This window comes from Barbatula barbatula (genome assembly GCF_947034865.1).
Source record: "Barbatula barbatula genome assembly, chromosome: 20".
NCBI classification, from domain to species: Eukaryota; Metazoa; Chordata; class Actinopteri; order Cypriniformes; family Nemacheilidae; genus Barbatula; species Barbatula barbatula.
This window is the reverse complement of record NC_136783.1, coordinates 6,752,919-6,770,377: the sequence shown is the minus strand read 5'-3', so window position 1 is coordinate 6,770,377 and position 17,459 is coordinate 6,752,919. Positions and strand designations below refer to the sequence as shown.

Here is a 17,459-nt window from a genome sequence, read left to right as displayed (position 1 = left end):
AAGAAGCCATATTTAGATTGATATAGGAAACATTCTGAAATTAGATGAAATACTTGCATTGCATTATGCCTCATTTTGTTTCATCCTGAGGACCACATGAGTAAAAAATGTCTCACCTTACCCCACTCTCCCCTACATTTGTATTCGATTCTTTTCCTGAAATCTGTTGCTAAATTACAGGGATGACAAATGAAACGATTTAAAAAAATGCAGATTTATTTAAAGACTGTACATTTTGTTGACTTCAGCAATGAGAATAAAAATGAGTTGTTTTACCACAAAATAAAAAAGATAAGAATTAAAGATGTGACTTTTTGTTTATGGCTTTTTGATCTAAATTGATAAGGACTGTGATGCACAGGTGTGAAACGGCACGATGGTCAATCAATTCTTATTTTGGGATAGTGCGGAGTGTACATTTTGTTTTCAATTGTCTGTCAAGTATTCACAGAAGAGGTGTGTTTATGTTGTTTTTTGAAGGTCGTGAGAGATGTGGTTGACCGGACCGCATTGGGAAGAAAGTTCCACCAGGACGGAGTTGTGAAAACTTAAATGTTTTCAGAGCATTACATATTTTCAGTGCTTTTTTGTTTTTTGTTTGTTCCAATATTTTCAGTGCTATATAACATTTTTTGTTTGTTCCAAGAGATTTATATACAATCTGAAGTCGTTAATAAAATGTGAAAAATGTGGTTTACATTGAACTCACTTTTTCTCATGTATATGGAATGTTCCTGATAGAATAAACAAATTAGATTAGATTCAACTTTATTGTCATTACACATATACAAGTACAACGAAATGTAGTTTAGGTCTAACCAGAAGTGCAATTAGCAAGTGCAGGATATACAGTTAGAATAAATACAGAATAAAATATGAGAGAATATAATACAGTAAGTATGTTCTTATGAAAATATGACAGTAGGTATGTACTATGACCAATAGTGTACAGTATAATATATACAGATGGCTATATACTATGAACAATAGTGTACTGTATAATATATACAGATGGCTATATACTACGAACATTAGTGTACTGTATAATATATACAGATGGCTATATACTACGAACATTAGTGTACTGTATAATATATACAGATGGCTATATACTACGAACATTAGTGTACTGTATAATATATACAGATGGCTATATACTACGAACATTAGTGTACTGTATAATATATACAGATGGCTATATACTACGAACATTAGTGTACTGTATAATATATACGGATGGCTATATACAACGAACATTAGTGTACTGTATAATATATACGGATGGCTATATACTACGAACATTAGTGTACTGTATAATATATACGGATGGCTATATACTACGAACATTAGTGTACTGTATAATATATACGGATGGCTATATACTACGAACATTAGTGTACTGTATAATATATACGGATGGCTATATACTACGAACATTAGTGTACTGTATAATATATACAGATGGCTATATACAACGAACATTAGTGTACTGTATAATATATACGGATGGCTATATACTACGAACATTAGTGTACTGTATAATATATACGGATGGCTATATACTACGAACATTAGTGTACTGTATAATATATACGGATGGCTATATACTACGAACATTAGTGTACTGTATAATATATACGGATGGCTATATACTACGAACATTAGTGTACTGTATAATATATACAGATGGCTATATACTATGAACAATAGTGTACAGTATAATATATACAGATGGCTATATACTACGAACATTAGTGTACTGTATAATATATACAGATGGCTATATACTACGAACATTAGTGTACTGTATAATATATACAGATGGCTATAGACTATGAACATGAATGTACAGGTGGCTATGAACAGATAATAATTTAGACTAAACAATAGTGCAAGTGACTTAAGTGTGCATACATGTATAATATGTTGTGGTTTACAGTTCAAATTCTCATTTTCTGTATAAAAAAGCACATCAAATATACAAATTCCTATCATTAATATACAACATCTTTCCAAAATAATCTTGAGTAAATGCAATGAAAAGAAAGATGCAAAAGGGTTTCTCTTTCTTGACCACAACATTCACAGGTATATACAACATAAGCTTAAATTTCGAAAGTCACTTCTTTCATTTTGTTATTGATGCAAAACTTAACCAAGCTTTCCTTGAACGTTCACGTCCGCCATGACAGTGACGTCACTCGCGAGGGAATGAATGAAGCGTCATCCTTCAGCAGCAGCAGCAGCTCGAGGCCCCACTGCTGCACGCTCCGCCGGTGAATCGTCGCGTAAATCACACGCCACATCTTTGAAATAAAACACGTTAAAGCGAAGACGATGCGGAACACCGGAGCGGTCAGTTTTCTGCTTCTTTCGTGCTTCGTCAGCGCGTCGGTGCGCGCGGAAGGGCTGGTGAACGAGGACGTGAAGCGCGCTGTGGATCTGAGCACTCACCTCGCGAAGATCACCGCCGAGATCCAGCTCGCGAATCACGGACACGCCAGCGCGCAGACCTTCACGCTGGCGCTGGAGCCCGAGCTCGCGCCTCACATCGCGTTCATCGGTGCAACCGTGAGTCAATAAACCCACTTTAAATGAAACGAGCGCGAGGGGTGTGAATGATGGCCGTCACTTTAGTGCTCGTGGCTGTAATAACACGCCGTCCGCGTTATTGAATCATGAACAAATGTGTTGGGTCCGCTTGAGAGGTGGACAATAGGGAGAGTAACTTTGCGTCTTTGCTAAATCTGGCTGTCACGTCACGGTTTGGCAATTCGCACACTTTCTGGGTAGAGTTTACTCCAGATGGCGTGGTTGTGGTACTCGCGTGTTTCTAAAAACGCCTCCCGTGGGGTGTTAAGTAATGCACGGGTTGTTTTGTTGAAATGTTTTGTGTAGTTGTTAGCATTAGCAGTGGGTGTGCAGCGCACTTCCGGTTTGCTCTGTCAGTGCCTGCGTGACACGTAAGTAAAGCGCTGGAGTCGCGATTCACTTCCGTGTTACGTTAGTCCTTCGGGTTTTACAGTAAAATGAATTAATGTCCTTGCTCTTTAATGGTAAACGTGGAAATACGTTAAAAAGGATCCCATGACTTCCAACGGATTTAATTATGGAAGCTGTAACACATTGCTCTTAATGTGTTGGGTTCGCCTATAGTGGGACGATGTCTGGTAGATGGGAACCAGTAGAAAATCATTCATTCCTTCTGCATAAGTCCCAAAACACACCGCAGAAAGATATTTATTAAAAGGTTTTAATGTTAGACATTTGATGGGGTGTATACTGGTATTTGCAATAGAAAATATTAGAATTTGTGTTTAAATGTGTGAATGTTAGGGAGCAGTATCACCAATATGATTGCGTTGTAAATATGTAAATGGAGCGCACAATTGACCCTATTATTATTATTATTGTTGTTTGCATTATAAACACATTTTAGAGCTCAAACATTGATTATATCATAAACATCTGTCCTTACAAGGTAAAAGGAGAGGAAGAGGAGGATGAAGCCCTGGAGCTGAAAGAGACGAGCATCCGTGGACAAAGGTATATGCTTTCTTAAGACATCTGCAGCACGAATATAGGTGTCACTTGCAATATAATTTGTAATATGATAAAACTCAAAGTTAGTTAAATCAATTGATAAAACGCTCGGTTTCTCGATTCTGATTGGTTGAGCCACATTCTAAGCCGTTATGAGAGACCTGATTTGTAACTGTGCGAGTATCACTGTGCCACTGTTGTAGCGTCTGTGTTTCTTAGCCTTGCTACACATGTGGTTTAACGGTTTTATATAAATCATAAGCCCCGCGATGCAGCGGTTGGTTAGTGCATTTCGCATTGTGCCTAACAACGCCCATCAGCTGTTTCTTGCTGCTTTTTGCTTTATTAACAATATTAATATGCTTTTAAAATAGTAAAGCTTTCATGTTTCCTATTCTTACTGGGAAAAGAAAGCAACATTGCCACTTCTGAAAGTTAACAGCCATGGTTTTCTGTGACGGTACATAAAACAATCAAACCATTGCAATATGCATGTCAAAATATGCGCATTTGCGAGATTTCCGTAATTTGTATATATTGTAGCCCTACGTTGTTCTGTATTTACTTTGGCAATTATAGTTAAGAGTGTGCAACAAAAAATCTGTAACAAACATCATTCAATCTAATTTACATAGCACCCAAAGTGCAGCTTGAAAGTGCTCAAATCATCTGCATTTGGTCAGATTTCCAGAATAGAAAGTGCTGTCCACGTACCCCCCCCTCTATGAACATCCTCTGTGTGTCTTTTTTGCAGCGGTAAATTCTTTGAGGCGCGGTTGCCATCTCCCCTGGCTGCGGGCGCTAAGCTGCGGGTGAAGATCGAGACTGTATACAGTCACCTGCTGAAACCTTTCCCCAGCCACATCACCCAGGCCGAACGGCAGCTGGTTGTCTTCCAGGGAAACCACTACCTGTACTCGCCCTACCCCACCCGCTCTCAGACCACCCGTGTCCGCCTGGCCTCCAAAACCGTGGAGAGCTACACTAAACTGGGCAACCCCACAAAGAGCGATGAAGTTATTGAATACGGTCCATTCAAAGATGTTGCGCCTTTCAGCCAGGTGACTGACCGAAATGAAAGACTTATTCAAAGTACGCTAGTGTTTTACATCCATCTAACCATGTCATTCTGTTCTGTAGGACACAATGAAGATCCACTATGAGAACAACACACCCTTCCTGACCATCAGCAGCATCACCCGCACCATTGAGGTCTCTCACTGGGGTAACATTGCTGTGGAGGAAACCATCGACCTGAGACACACCGGTGCTTACCTGAAGGGTCCGTTCTCTCGCTATGACTACCAGAGACAGTCTGATAGCGGCATCTCCTCTGTCAAATCCATCAAGGTGGCTAAACTCTCCACCTTGCATATATTGTTGAGTACTTTTGGCCTGTGTGTTCAACCCCTGTGACTATCACACAACCAGTTGCATGAACATCTGTACTGTCTTCCTGCAGACCATCCTCCCAGCCTCTGCTCAAGACGTCTACTACCGCGACGAGATCGGAAACATCTCCACTTCCCACCTTCAGGTTCTCGAAGATTCTGTGGAGGTTGAAATCCGTCCCCGTTTCCCTCTGTTTGGTGGCTGGAAGTCACATTACATCATTGGTTACAATCTTCCCAGCTACGAGTACCTCTACAACCTTGGTTCGTATAATCATTGAAAGTAACAGATCAATGACATAACGCAACTTAAAGGCTCATTAGGTTATCGTGCATGTTTCTATTTCTTTAGGCGACCAGTACGCCATGAAGATGCGTCTGGTCGATCACGTGTACGACGATCAGGTTATTGATCAACTGACTGTCAAGCTGATCCTTCCAGAAGGAGCCAGGTGAGCATCTTAAAGTCAATTTTCTAAACTTCGCATGTAAGAGTAACACGGGGTTCAAAAGACGTGCAGTTCATAATGAATATGTTCAGAGACTGACCGCTGTTTTGGTGTTCTACCTAGAAACATCCACATGGACACGCCATACTTCATAAAACGTAGTCCGGATGAGCTACATTACACTTACCTGGACACTTTTGGCAGACCTGTGCTGGTGGCCACCAAAAACAATCTTGTGGAGCAGCACATTCAGGATGTCGTGGTGAGCTCAGAATTACAAGAGGGCATTTAAAGGAACAGTTCACCCAAAATAAAAATTCTGTCTTCATTTACATAACCTCCAGGTGTTCAAAATCTGTATATTTGTTCTGATGAACACAGAGAAAGGTATTTGGAAGAATGATTGTAGACAAAATTAGTCAAAAGTATCCCAGAACTGTTTGCTGTCCTACATTCTTCAAAATATCATCTTTAGTGTTTAACAGACCGAAGAAATGTATACACTGGGTTCCTACACGTTTTGGAAAAGTGTGGATTGTCCAGGTCTGGATTAGCGTGGAGAAAACTATGAGTTTCCAGACTTTTGCCCTATTCCGTTTTCTAAAATATAAAAGTAAGAATTTATGATAACAAATGTATTTTTCTGAAGTTTCGAGCACTGCCAAAAGATCAGCGTTACTCCGAATCTGCTGGTGGACTGTTTGCTGCGATGGATGATTGGCTCCCCCTACTGTTTGACTACACGTGATGAACACATGGCCGGACCCTGCATTTAGGTCCTTAACGTCCGGGTAGTTTTTCCATGGTACACAATAAGTCGTGAAAAAAATTGCCTAATAGGACAAAACTGTATTTAGTAACTGATCTCGGATCTGGTCTGCCTCAGCTGTCTAACAGCGCTATCTGAATGAGTTGGCCAATCAAACGAAGGAAGCCCAGGATTACTGTCCAATCAAATGAAAGAGGCCGGAAGCTCAAGGTCAGCTAATTGTGAAAGAGGGAATAGCTAAACATTGAATGTTTTATCATAGGGGGTCGTTCACATGTCATGTCTTAAAATACAAGCAAAACCCTGGCTGTGTTGCTTTCTCCCTCTTTCCAGAACTCTCGGGAGTTTGCGCGTGCTTGACCCTCGTCAACATTCAAATAATGAACCTGACTAAATGGCTGCTTGTAATATCCAATAATGCAAACTACAAAATGCTCAAACGAGACAAAAACATGACCAGACCTTCATTAGTTCATCCTAAACCGCATGGCTTTGACTCGAGTGCATTTATAGGTTGTATTTAGCCTATTAAAACAATATTATTTGCAAATATTTCAAACACATCAATATTATAGAAAGAGAATCAAAGAACAAGAATTCATTTAAACTATTTTTTATAAAAAACAAGTGTCTGCAACTTTTGTAATTTGGTGTCTGTAGCTACACAACAAGTCAAAGGAATAGCGCTTACATTTGTCATTCCAAACCCAAATGCTCTTAAAAGATTGATTGCATTTCAATTTGTATAAAAGTTAATGGACTTAAATTATATTTTCATGTTTATTAATTTATTTATTTCGTCAAACCTTCTGTTGCTGTAGGTTGAAGGTTTACAGTTATTTAATTTGACAAATTATTAACATTGCACTTAATTCTGATAAAATGTTGTGCATTGCATGTCTTTGTTTGGTGTTCATCAATTTGTATGAGGTATTACAGTCTACTAATTATTTTGCTAAATATTATAATAATATACGTGGTTTTTAAAACCACAACTTTTTCAGGTGGTAATTATGGGCTGATAAATCTTCTGGGAAGTCAATATGTTTGAGTCTGGAAAAGTATTCCATTCGATGTGTAGGAACCCTGTATACAGATTTGGGATTACTTGAGAGTGAGTAAATGAAGGTAAAACTTAGATTTTTGGGTGAATTGTTCCTTTAAATATGAAAATGAATAAGCCTGAAAAGAGCAGGTGGCGCTTTAGGTCACATGAACCTATTACATCATTGTTTTTTCGACCTGTGGCAGTTTAACAGCCAACACACAGTTGTCCTGAAAGTTTGCACGATAAAGGCATTTATGGGCTGAAGAATGTTTTTTCTTTCGGTGTCTTACTTGTTTTTGTGATTTCTAGGTTCACTACACCTTCAATAAGATCCTGATGCTGCAAGAGCCCTTATTGGTGGTGGGGGCTTTCTACATCCTCTTCTTCACTGTCATCATCTATGTGCGCCTCGACTTCTCTATCACCAAGGTACATCTGGGGATCTGTGTGTTGCAAACAGTATTGTTAAAAGGTTTCCAGAAACCTAAAGTCTACATCATTCTTAAGTTATACCTTAACAGTGGTGGTGATAATAAGGTTTCAGGAAATGCAACCCAGAACTCATGTTTTGCTATTTGCCAAATCTCTTGATTTATTTCATCCGCCAGGATCCGGCAGCGGAGGTGCGTATGAAAGTGGCCTCCATCACCGAGCAGGTCTTAACTTTGGTGAACAAGCGTCTGGGTCTGTATCGCCATATGGATGAAGTTGTAAATCGTTACAAGCAGTCCCGTGATACCGGCGCTCTAAACAGCGGCCGCAAGACCCTTGAGGCGGATCACCGTACCCTCACCAATGACATCACAGGACTGCAGGCCAAACTCAAAGCAGAGGGCTCAGATCTGGCTGAAAAGGTAAAGAGTTGTCTTTTACGTGCATTTCAAACGGCTGAGTTGTTTTTATGTTTGTTTTCTTAAAGTCTTCTGTCGTTTCACAGGTGGGAGAGATACAGAAGTTGGACAGCCAGCTGAAAGAGCTGGTGTGCCGTTCCTGTCAGGAGGCCGAGCGGCTGGTGGCCGGCAAGGTGAAGAAGGAAGCCTACATTGACTTGGATAAAACCCTGTCGAGCAAGAGGAAAGATCTGGTCAGCCGCATCGACAGCCTGCTGGACGCCCTGTAATTCAGACCTCAGATGTTTTCAAGAAGGCCACGAAACATCGCCCTCCCAAACGATCGCACATGCTCAGTGCAAATCAGACAAACAAACAAAACCATTCTGTGAACATCAATTTTCGGTGCCTTTGAGGAATGAAATTTTAAAAGGTTTTCAACAGGACAAGAATTGCGCAGGATGTGCATGTTGTGTTGCCGAATGTGTGTTGTTGCGTAAGAGGGTTTTTGTGTTCTGCAGAATCGTTCATTTTGTTTTTCAAGTTGCTGAATGTCAGATGCAGTCTTCGTTCTTACAATCCAGCAAAGCAGTTCTGATTTCCATTTTTATTTTGCATATCTGGAGTCAGATTTGAATTGAAATCAGTTTTTGCACTTATATTTTCCAAAAAAGATTCCCTGTCCTAAAACAAAGATAAAACGGTCATCGCTGATTCAGATTTGTTCATGCTAATTTTCTATTTGGTTTTTAGTTCACACATTTTTGTATGATTTAGAATGTTTGTAAATGTACTTCGGTTCAATGGTGGATGGCAAAATGAGATTGATTTTTATATGTTATGGGTAAAATGACATTTCCAATCCATTAATAAACAAGGTGTGTAAAACCAGACCTGTTGTCTTTTATTTTTGTGGTCAGATAATGTCCAATACTAGCTAATACTGATGGCAAATGTGATAGAGACGGCAGGTCCCTTTGTTCATAAAGCAAATTGCACATATTTTGTATATGTTTATTGAGTTTCATTGTTTGTTGATTTAGATGAATCTAAATTAAGCTCATAAAGATGAGCTTGCTTGTTATCACCAAGTGAGGGCGCTATCGCACTACCAATTATGAAGCCCTATTAAAAACCATATAAAATCAAACACTTAAGATATAGAAATCCAAATCAATACACTTTCTTTTGTGGTAATTCACGTTCTTAATATTAAACTTAATATTAAATCAAACTAAGATCAAATATCACACACGTTTTCCATTAGTAACATTACCAAAAAATGCTTTGATGTAAAGCGAGAGCCATATTTTTCCTCTTAAAGGTGTTTTAATGTAGAACATTCATACAGTCCAAAATCCCATTCCCAGCAAACCCAGCAAACCGGCAGAAGCCAATCTGAGGTCACCACCGGTCACCGTAGGGTCATTTCCTGTGCCAAAATATCAAGAGGCGTTCTCGTCTCTATGATAACGAAGCCATATTGTATATGCTGCACAATAATCATTCTGAAAATACACATTGGAGGGAAACCAAGACAATGTCTGTTAGCACTGATGCTTAGAGTGCCCAGACCCTTACAATGGCACACATTCTGTGTGTTTGTGGTAAGTCTTTGGGCCCGAGGGTGGGAAACGCTTATTCTCACACATTCACAGACTAAATGCTGTCAAAATGGCTTTTGTGAGAATGAAGGGCATATGTGAATGCTTAACATAACATACAAATAGTAGAAACAGTACTAGAATGGCTTCACGTCTGTGTTTTTCAGTGTAGCTCATATGTTTATAGTTACAGAACTTGATAGGATCTGTTAGCACTATTTTGGGTCGACCAAAGTGCACATATTCTATTTGATTACACAAGGTAATTTTTGACGAATAATTGTACATGCACTTTTGGAACAAACCTTTATCCTGGGTATCAGTTTTACTACAGTAACCATGTAGTATAACTATGGTTCATTTTTGTAAGGTTAATATTTGTAGATGAAACTAACTATTTTGCTATTAAACTAAATTTGTTTGGGGGAATTGCGCATCACAGCTATAGAATTCCAATCCAAAATTAAAAACACAAAAATAAATCTATGAAGAAATGTAAAATGAAAAACAAATACATAAATTAAATGTTAAAATGTATGAAAACTATTTAAACTTTTGTATATTTATTCTATGCATTTAGGCTAATATTTATGTATTTCCACATTTATTTATTTCTAAATGTATTAATTTCTACATTTCAGTGTGCATATGGTAACGAGGGGGCGTGTCTTGCTTCAGACATAGCAGTCCAGCACAGAGCACATCTTGTGCTTTGACATGTCCTATCATATTGTGGAAACTTTGTTGACAGTGTTGATTGGAAAAAATGTGGACATTGCATTTTAAATATAATAACTAATAAAGTAAGGGAAGTATCATTTAAATGATTACATAGATTTTTTCAAGCCAAAGCATCCTTAAAAAAGTTTAAAAAGATATAGATTTTTATAGCTGTTCTTTTTGTGGTGCCCCCTATAAAACTGCTCTTCATCTCTTTTGGGATTGTCAGTGTTTACAAGGTTTTTGGGTTGACTTTTGTAAATTTGTTGGTCATAATTTGCTTTTAAATTTGCATCTGTTGTTTAAATATATTTTGTTTGGATATCTTCTACTGTTACTTGCTAAATTTCATATCCATCGATGCAAATTTTCTCATCAAAAGCCTTCCTTTATTGTTTTTAAAAATGAAACTCAATACTCATACTCTAAAAACACTAAAGCCCATAAAACTTTAGACCTGTGCTTATTTTTTATATATTTTGTTAAGTTACTGTGTGTACTGTATTATTATTTTTCATTATTATTATATATTTTGTTTTATTGAATATTTTTTTTATGTTGATGTTATCTGTAAATGTTAACTTCTTTGTATTCATCACTGGCAATAAAAATAAAAATAAATAAAAATAAAATCTTTTTGTGCTTTGACAATATGACATCAAAGAAATTAGTGTGACCACATGAAACAATAATATTGAATATAACAGCATTTACTATAGTAAACTGCAGCATATGATATTACAGTAATATATACTGTAGTGCACTATAGAGTTAATCATAGGAAGGTTTAAATGCTCTCATGATTTTATCAGAGTATAAGTGAAGAAACCATGTTTTTTGGCAGGTTTGACTGACCACAGTTCTTCTACAAATACAATGGTTAACTCTGGTTACTGTAGCATAACCACAGTGAATTTGTGGTTACAATGGCTTAACTATAGTGGTCATTTTACTTTAGCAAATACTATGGAATGGTAAATAATTTAAAGGAATCCTGAATGAGATTTATGTGTGTTTGATTAGAGAAATAAACTCTTCAGGATGCCGGCCCATCCAGGAACCAGGTTGATAAGCCATGTAGTATTATTTCATGTGGGTGACTAGAGCAAGTGAACTGAGAAAGTATTGACTTAAAGGTGGATGATACTGACAGTATCACACTTTTTTTTTGTCTCTTTACCTTTTTTACATCGATAGGACAGTTGATGGAGAGACAGGAAATGTTGAAGAGAAATGGGAAGAGAGAGAGGGCCCTAAGTGCTTCAGCACAACGTGTTGGCATAAAGTTCACTGGACCACCAGCACCAACAACAATATCATGCTTTAAGAGATTGAATCCCAGACTAACTGTTTAAATACACACTACAGTACTGTAGTAAAATTCCCAGATGATATCTATTTTTGGACCCTCAAGATCTAGTTTTAAAACCAAACCATTTTCTTTCAAAGGATCCGGGTCTTGTCCTGGATTGGCCTCAAGTTATTTTGTATTTGATTTCAGGACAGGTCAAGACCAACATCACTAAATTTCCAGTGCATTGTATATCTGTATTTCATAACATCATCAATGTGACTGAATGTAACCTTCCTGCTTTAAATGCAATCTATAACTTTCCAAATTCTGTTGTTTGTTACTTTTGTGCCTCAATATGAATGAACAGGTAAATGTGTAAAAATGTAAACGAAAAATACAAACATCCACAAAAGCATAAGGTATTATTGCCAAAACTGTGAGACGTTTGGCTGGCACTGCTATAGCTTACACTATAGACCCCTTTACTGCCAACATCACACTTACGTCACGACATTAGCTGGAGTGTTTCACTTCATAACACTTACTGTCTTTTTATTGCTGTGGATTATGATATGGGGGTATGTGTCTAAAAATATCTCACGCATGCCAAAATGTGAAACTGGGGAAGGATATTTTATGTCAGGTTTGTGTTCAAGTAAATGCATTTGCTAACGTTTGCCACTGTTAGTACACACAGGCATCTACAGATGTGTACGCTCTCAGTTTATCTTTACTATACACGGCTGGTTTCTCTGTCTGACGGGTGTAGATTTCAGGCCACTTAACCACGCAATCCCGTCGGTTCGTCCCTGGATCCATTAAGTACAGGCCGGCCAGATTCCTGGTGTTGAACTTAACTTTTTCAAAAACCATTGCGGTCCAGTGAGTGACCTTACATGTTAAAATGTAAACAGATTTTTTAGTCATTATCAAAAAGCAAGCAAACAAAACGTGCTACCTAGCATTAGTAATGCAGGCAGGGGATCTTTCTGCCTCCACCTAAGCTCCGCCCACAAAAACATGTCCCTGTTAACTAACAGTAAAGGCGTCTATAGTATATTTAGTGTTATAGTTAAGCCATTGTAACCACAAGTTAACCGTGGTGTTGCTACAGTAACCAAAGTTAACCATTGGAATGTGGTCATACAAACCTTCTACACTTATACTATGATAAAATCATGGTTGATTTCCTTAAGGGCTTTTAAACCTTCCTATAGTAAATACCATAGGGCACTAAAGTATACATTACTATAGCATATAGACTAGTATGCTGCAGTTTGCTATAGTAAATGCTGTAATATACTAAAATATTGTTTCATGTGGTCACACTCATTTCTTGCATGTCATTTTGTTAAAGCACAAGATGCTACGGTGGCCGCAGAGATTGTCTGTGTCTACATCAGCGCTCTGTGCTCGACTGTTATGTCTGAAGCAAGACACGCACCCTCATTACCATATGGACACAGAAATGTGGAAATAAATAAATGTGGAAAAACACACAGATTAACATAAATGCATAAACATTTATAAATAAATAAAAATATAAGTTTAAATATCTATTTTTCATTCATTTTTATATTTTTAGAAAAACTATTTCTTTGTATTTATTTACTTGGTTAAATACATGGATTTATTTTTGTATTTTTGTATTTTTAATTTCATTTAGGCATGACACACAAAGGCATTTTCAGTCGAGACGCGTGTTGAGTCCAGTTAAGGCTTATTTACATTGATCCAATGAGACCCAACAAACACTTTTCTAATTTCTAATTTAAATTGAATGAGTTTGCTGGTGTTCCTTAAATGTGAATTAGCCTTTAACACGTTTCAGCTAGTTGCTAAGTGTATGTGATTTAGTGCCAAGCTCTTTTGACTTCAGCCAATAAACATCCACCCAGAAATAAGCAAACATATATAAGCAACCACATAGCAACACCCTGGCAACCACTGACAGCATGCTAGTGACTTTTGCAGGTGCAGGTTTGCATTCTCTGAAAAGAATATTAGTTTCTTTGCATTTTCCATTTTGTTATCTTTACGAAAGCACTTTTAAGTCTCATCTTGATGTTGACAGCAGGCCAAATGTCACATATTAATTGATATTAAGCCCATGTGTACGCGTGTTGAGGTTCGTGTCTCATCTTTCAGCATGTGCGTCTAAAGTTCGTTACAGGTGATGTCCCTCTCTCTTTCCCTTGAACCTGCAGTCAGCTCCTGCCAAAACTGCGGTTTAGCTGTTTACCAAACCGGAGCTTCAATTCTGTTTGAACCGGAATTCACCAGCAGTACTGTATCCTGATGTGGTGTACTATGAAAGCTGAGACGTAGAGAACGAGGTGTATGTGAGGGTTTAGGGGGAGGTGGAGGTTGAGGGAACACACACACATTTTCTCCAGGCTGAAGCATTATATGGCATGTTTCTTAGACCCGAGGAAAAAGCATTAGAAGCTCCAGCACCAAACAAAGACTCAAACCTGGCCGGTGTTCATTAGCGATAGAGGGCCGACAATAGCGGCGAGTGTGAGGTGGTCTCGGGCCTTCGGACTGTACTGACCCGTCGTTGATGGATTGTGCCGGCCTGGGCTCACCTGCAGCCCCACACACTCACACACACACACCCTGACAACCTGCAGAGAGACCCGTCACTGTCAGAGAACAATATCCTGCACTGTGCGGCTCGCAACTGAGCACGGTCATAAATCACTACGGTGACAGAGACACCGCCCTCACTGTCCACACTCCACGACACACACACACATGCACACGCCCTGTCAGAAAACCTCAAGCTGTGAAACTATATGAAAGGACCATTTTTGAAAGGTTACATTGTGGCACATGATTCAGGGCGGCCAAAACGCTGCACTTTTATAGATGTGTTTCTCGAAGAACGACAACCTGTGTTATTAATGTAGTAACAACTTAGATTCATTTACTTCTGAGTGCCGATTGGTCGAAACAGCATTACAGCCGTGCTTAAATACATGATTTGATCAAAGTTTGGGCGTGAAACAAGGGTTCACCTAGGCACATTATATAACAAGGACGGTTTACACCAGTGGCTCTCAAACTTTTTATTGCAAGCCCCCCTAAATGTTTATTACAACCATAAACCAATAAATTATACAATGCCGGAATATGAATTCTTTGGGTCGTTGTTTTCATTTTATGATGTTTGATTGCTAAACATTTATGGCAATATTCTTTATTTTATAAAGTGGCACAAAAACCGTGGCCCCCTGGATCCATGTTGGGGCCCCGATTTTGAGAACCACTGGACAGGGTAAAAAAGTGCCGGTCAGTTCCTTTGCAAGTATGACTATTAGCATCCATATCAATAGATGATAATGTTTTGTTTTTATTTGCACTAAATTCAAATGGATTTTGATAGCCTGTCAATGTTTAATTTGTTTGAAAGTCACGCCAGCAATATTGTTCCTCTGTATCTTCATAGCTGTAGTGTGGGTGCTGCTATTCATAATGTGAATCTAGTTTATTTGGAAATATACGTCATGTTACAGAAATAAGATGAATGCCTTCAACTTAGTCTGTGAATTTATCCAAACTGCAAGACATAATTACATATTTTCTAGCTGCACACAATTTTATTATTTAGCTTTTTCCCAAGAACAAAGTCTTCCATAAGAGGAACTAAACATGACATCCGGCTGAAGTCGGTCAGCCTCCTCTTCACAGGTGAATGTATGACTACTAAACATCCACACATGGACCCCGAGCCTGAGGCTCATATCCTCCCATCAGAACAACTTCTATCTCCAATACACTTTCATCTGTCTTTCATCTTGGCTTTTTTCTTTAATATAGAAAGATGAAGTCCAGCTGCGGATCCCTCTAAATCTCCGTATTTCTCTTCAACGTCTTTGAAAGCATTGATTTTAAATTAAATGTATAAAATTGATAATTCCAATGTATCTGACTGGATGAGCCAAGTATACAACCTATATGTACATCCTATAGCTATAGCTGTATAACTTGGCAGAACATTTTCTTCAATACTACTAATGCTAACAACTGTAACTGTATTTTGGATACGAGTTGCTTACATTGTCTTGCTATTGTAGATACTTAAAGAAACAGTTCACCCAAAAATGAAATTCTGTCATCATCAATCAAACAGATCTTGCCCAGACCCCCGTTGACTACCATAGTAGGAAAACCTGCTTTATAAATGTCTTTGTTCTGTCGAACACAAAAGAAGATATTTTGAAGAATGCATGAATGCAAACAGCTCTGGCGCACTATTGAATACCATTGTCATTTTTCCTACTATGGTAGTCAATGGTGGCCAAGAACAACGCAAGGTTGATTAAATGAAGACAGAATTGTAATTTTGGGGTGAACTGTCCTTTAAGTCTGTGTGTATTACAATGGTTTCATGAAGGTTATATGTCCATACAACGGAGGTCATTGGAATAAAATTTACATAATCTTTATTTTGTGATAAACTATCCCTTTCTCCACTCCAGCGTATCTCAGTCCACCTTCTAGTTTACAGCAGTGCTCAATGATACAGTACGCGTCCGGCCACTGGCCGGTCCAGTGGTCATTCCACACTGACGGAGGTTCAGTAAGAGCAGGATGAAAGGTAAGCGCAGGTGGCAGGTGTGATCACGGCGGTAAAAGATGGGGCACGGCAGGAGCGAAAGGACACAAAGGACCGGTCTGTTACCCGCTCGCAGCTGCAGGGGGTGGAGATGAGTCCGGCTGACAGATAGACAGACACGGCAGCGGAGGGGAGGGAGACGGTGAGATGGAAGGAAAACTCTGACGGTGATACTTCAAACGCAGGAACGGGTGCCGAGAGACACATTCTTTCTGAAAGAAGGCGGAAGAAAGGGGGAGATAGAAAAGTATATGTTAATGCTGCCTGTGTGTGTGAGTCTACTGATGTTCGGCAGAGAAGTTTTTTCTAATGATGGTCCCTGTTCACGACAAGGTAAAAGAAAGTAAAATGGTTTTGCACTTTTGTAACCAACAGAGACAATTTAAATGTATGTAAAAGTCTGTATCCCTCAAAAGCCAAGGTGAATGAGCAGAGTACACACAGTTTGTGACAAAGTCTGAATACTTTTGAAACTTTACACTCCATATACAATAGTACCCCAACCTTGTGTATATTTACTGTGAATAAATAACATATACGATCATTGTGATATAACCGTAAAGAAAGTCTCCAGTACAATAATGGATCTGTGTTGATCATATTCTAAACCTGTTTGTCTAACTGTCCAAAGCTCCAGCTAAGACCCCCTGATCTCTGCCACATGGCATCCCATCAAAGCCCCTCGACTCGGGGCTCAGTGAAGGAGTCAACCCCTCCGATTCATCTCTGGAGGAAGCATGCCTGTGTCAGATCCCTGTCTAATGTTTTCTCATGACCGTGTGTGTTATTCTTTGCCTCAGCATGACTCCAAATGTAGTTTCAACCCCACTCCCTGTCAAAATACTCCTACAATAGTCCAACCGGTTCAGAACACGACGCACACACCCAGATATATAGATACATATCCGATCCTTTGCTTTTAAATGTCTTGACAACCATAACCATCTGTGTGCATGAACTTGAACACACATTTATTTAGCTGTGTAAATGTGGAGATGGACCTTGTTGGGTAACTAGAACTATTTTGAATAGAAATTGTATGCAGAGACAATAAAAGTTTTTAATTCAATGACATTATAAGCCATGGAAAAAATTTAGACACCATTCCAAATGTTCATTCAGCATTTCTAGATGTATTGTAATCATTCCAGTCCAGTGTCCAAACCTCAGGAGCATGAATTCATCCAACA

At 38.6% G+C, this 17,459-nt stretch overlaps 1 protein-coding gene across 1 annotated transcript; it reads left to right on the top strand.

Annotated features, from left to right (window-relative positions):
- The first annotated feature begins 2,168 nt into the window (after nucleotides 1-2,168).
- On the top strand, nucleotides 2,169-9,046 carry rpn1 (ribophorin I). Its single transcript, XM_079482910.1, has 10 exons — nucleotides 2,169-2,571; nucleotides 3,482-3,546; nucleotides 4,298-4,604; nucleotides 4,684-4,893; nucleotides 5,006-5,198; nucleotides 5,287-5,386; nucleotides 5,507-5,645; nucleotides 7,510-7,629; nucleotides 7,809-8,054; nucleotides 8,138-9,046. Exons 1-10 carry the CDS (start codon nucleotides 2,338-2,340, stop codon nucleotides 8,318-8,320), a joined length of 1,797 nt encoding a protein of 598 aa, XP_079339036.1. The 5' UTR covers nucleotides 2,169-2,337; the 3' UTR covers nucleotides 8,321-9,046.
- Nucleotides 9,047-17,459: the final 8,413 nt, after the last annotated feature.

What these genes read in the sequence shown, in the direction of transcription:
- rpn1 (XM_079482910.1), top strand. Translation starts at nt 2,338, where the DNA reads ATGCGGAACACCGGAGCGGTCAGTTTTCTGCTTCTTTCGTGCTTCGTC. An exon ending in CCTCTGTCAAATCCATCAAG is followed by an intron (nt 4,894 to 5,005) that starts GTGGCTAAACTC and finishes GTCTTCCTGCAG; the next exon opens with ACCATCCTCCCAGCCTCTGC. An exon ending in AGCACATTCAGGATGTCGTG is followed by an intron (nt 5,646 to 7,509) that starts GTGAGCTCAGAA and finishes TGTGATTTCTAG; the next exon opens with GTTCACTACACCTTCAATAA.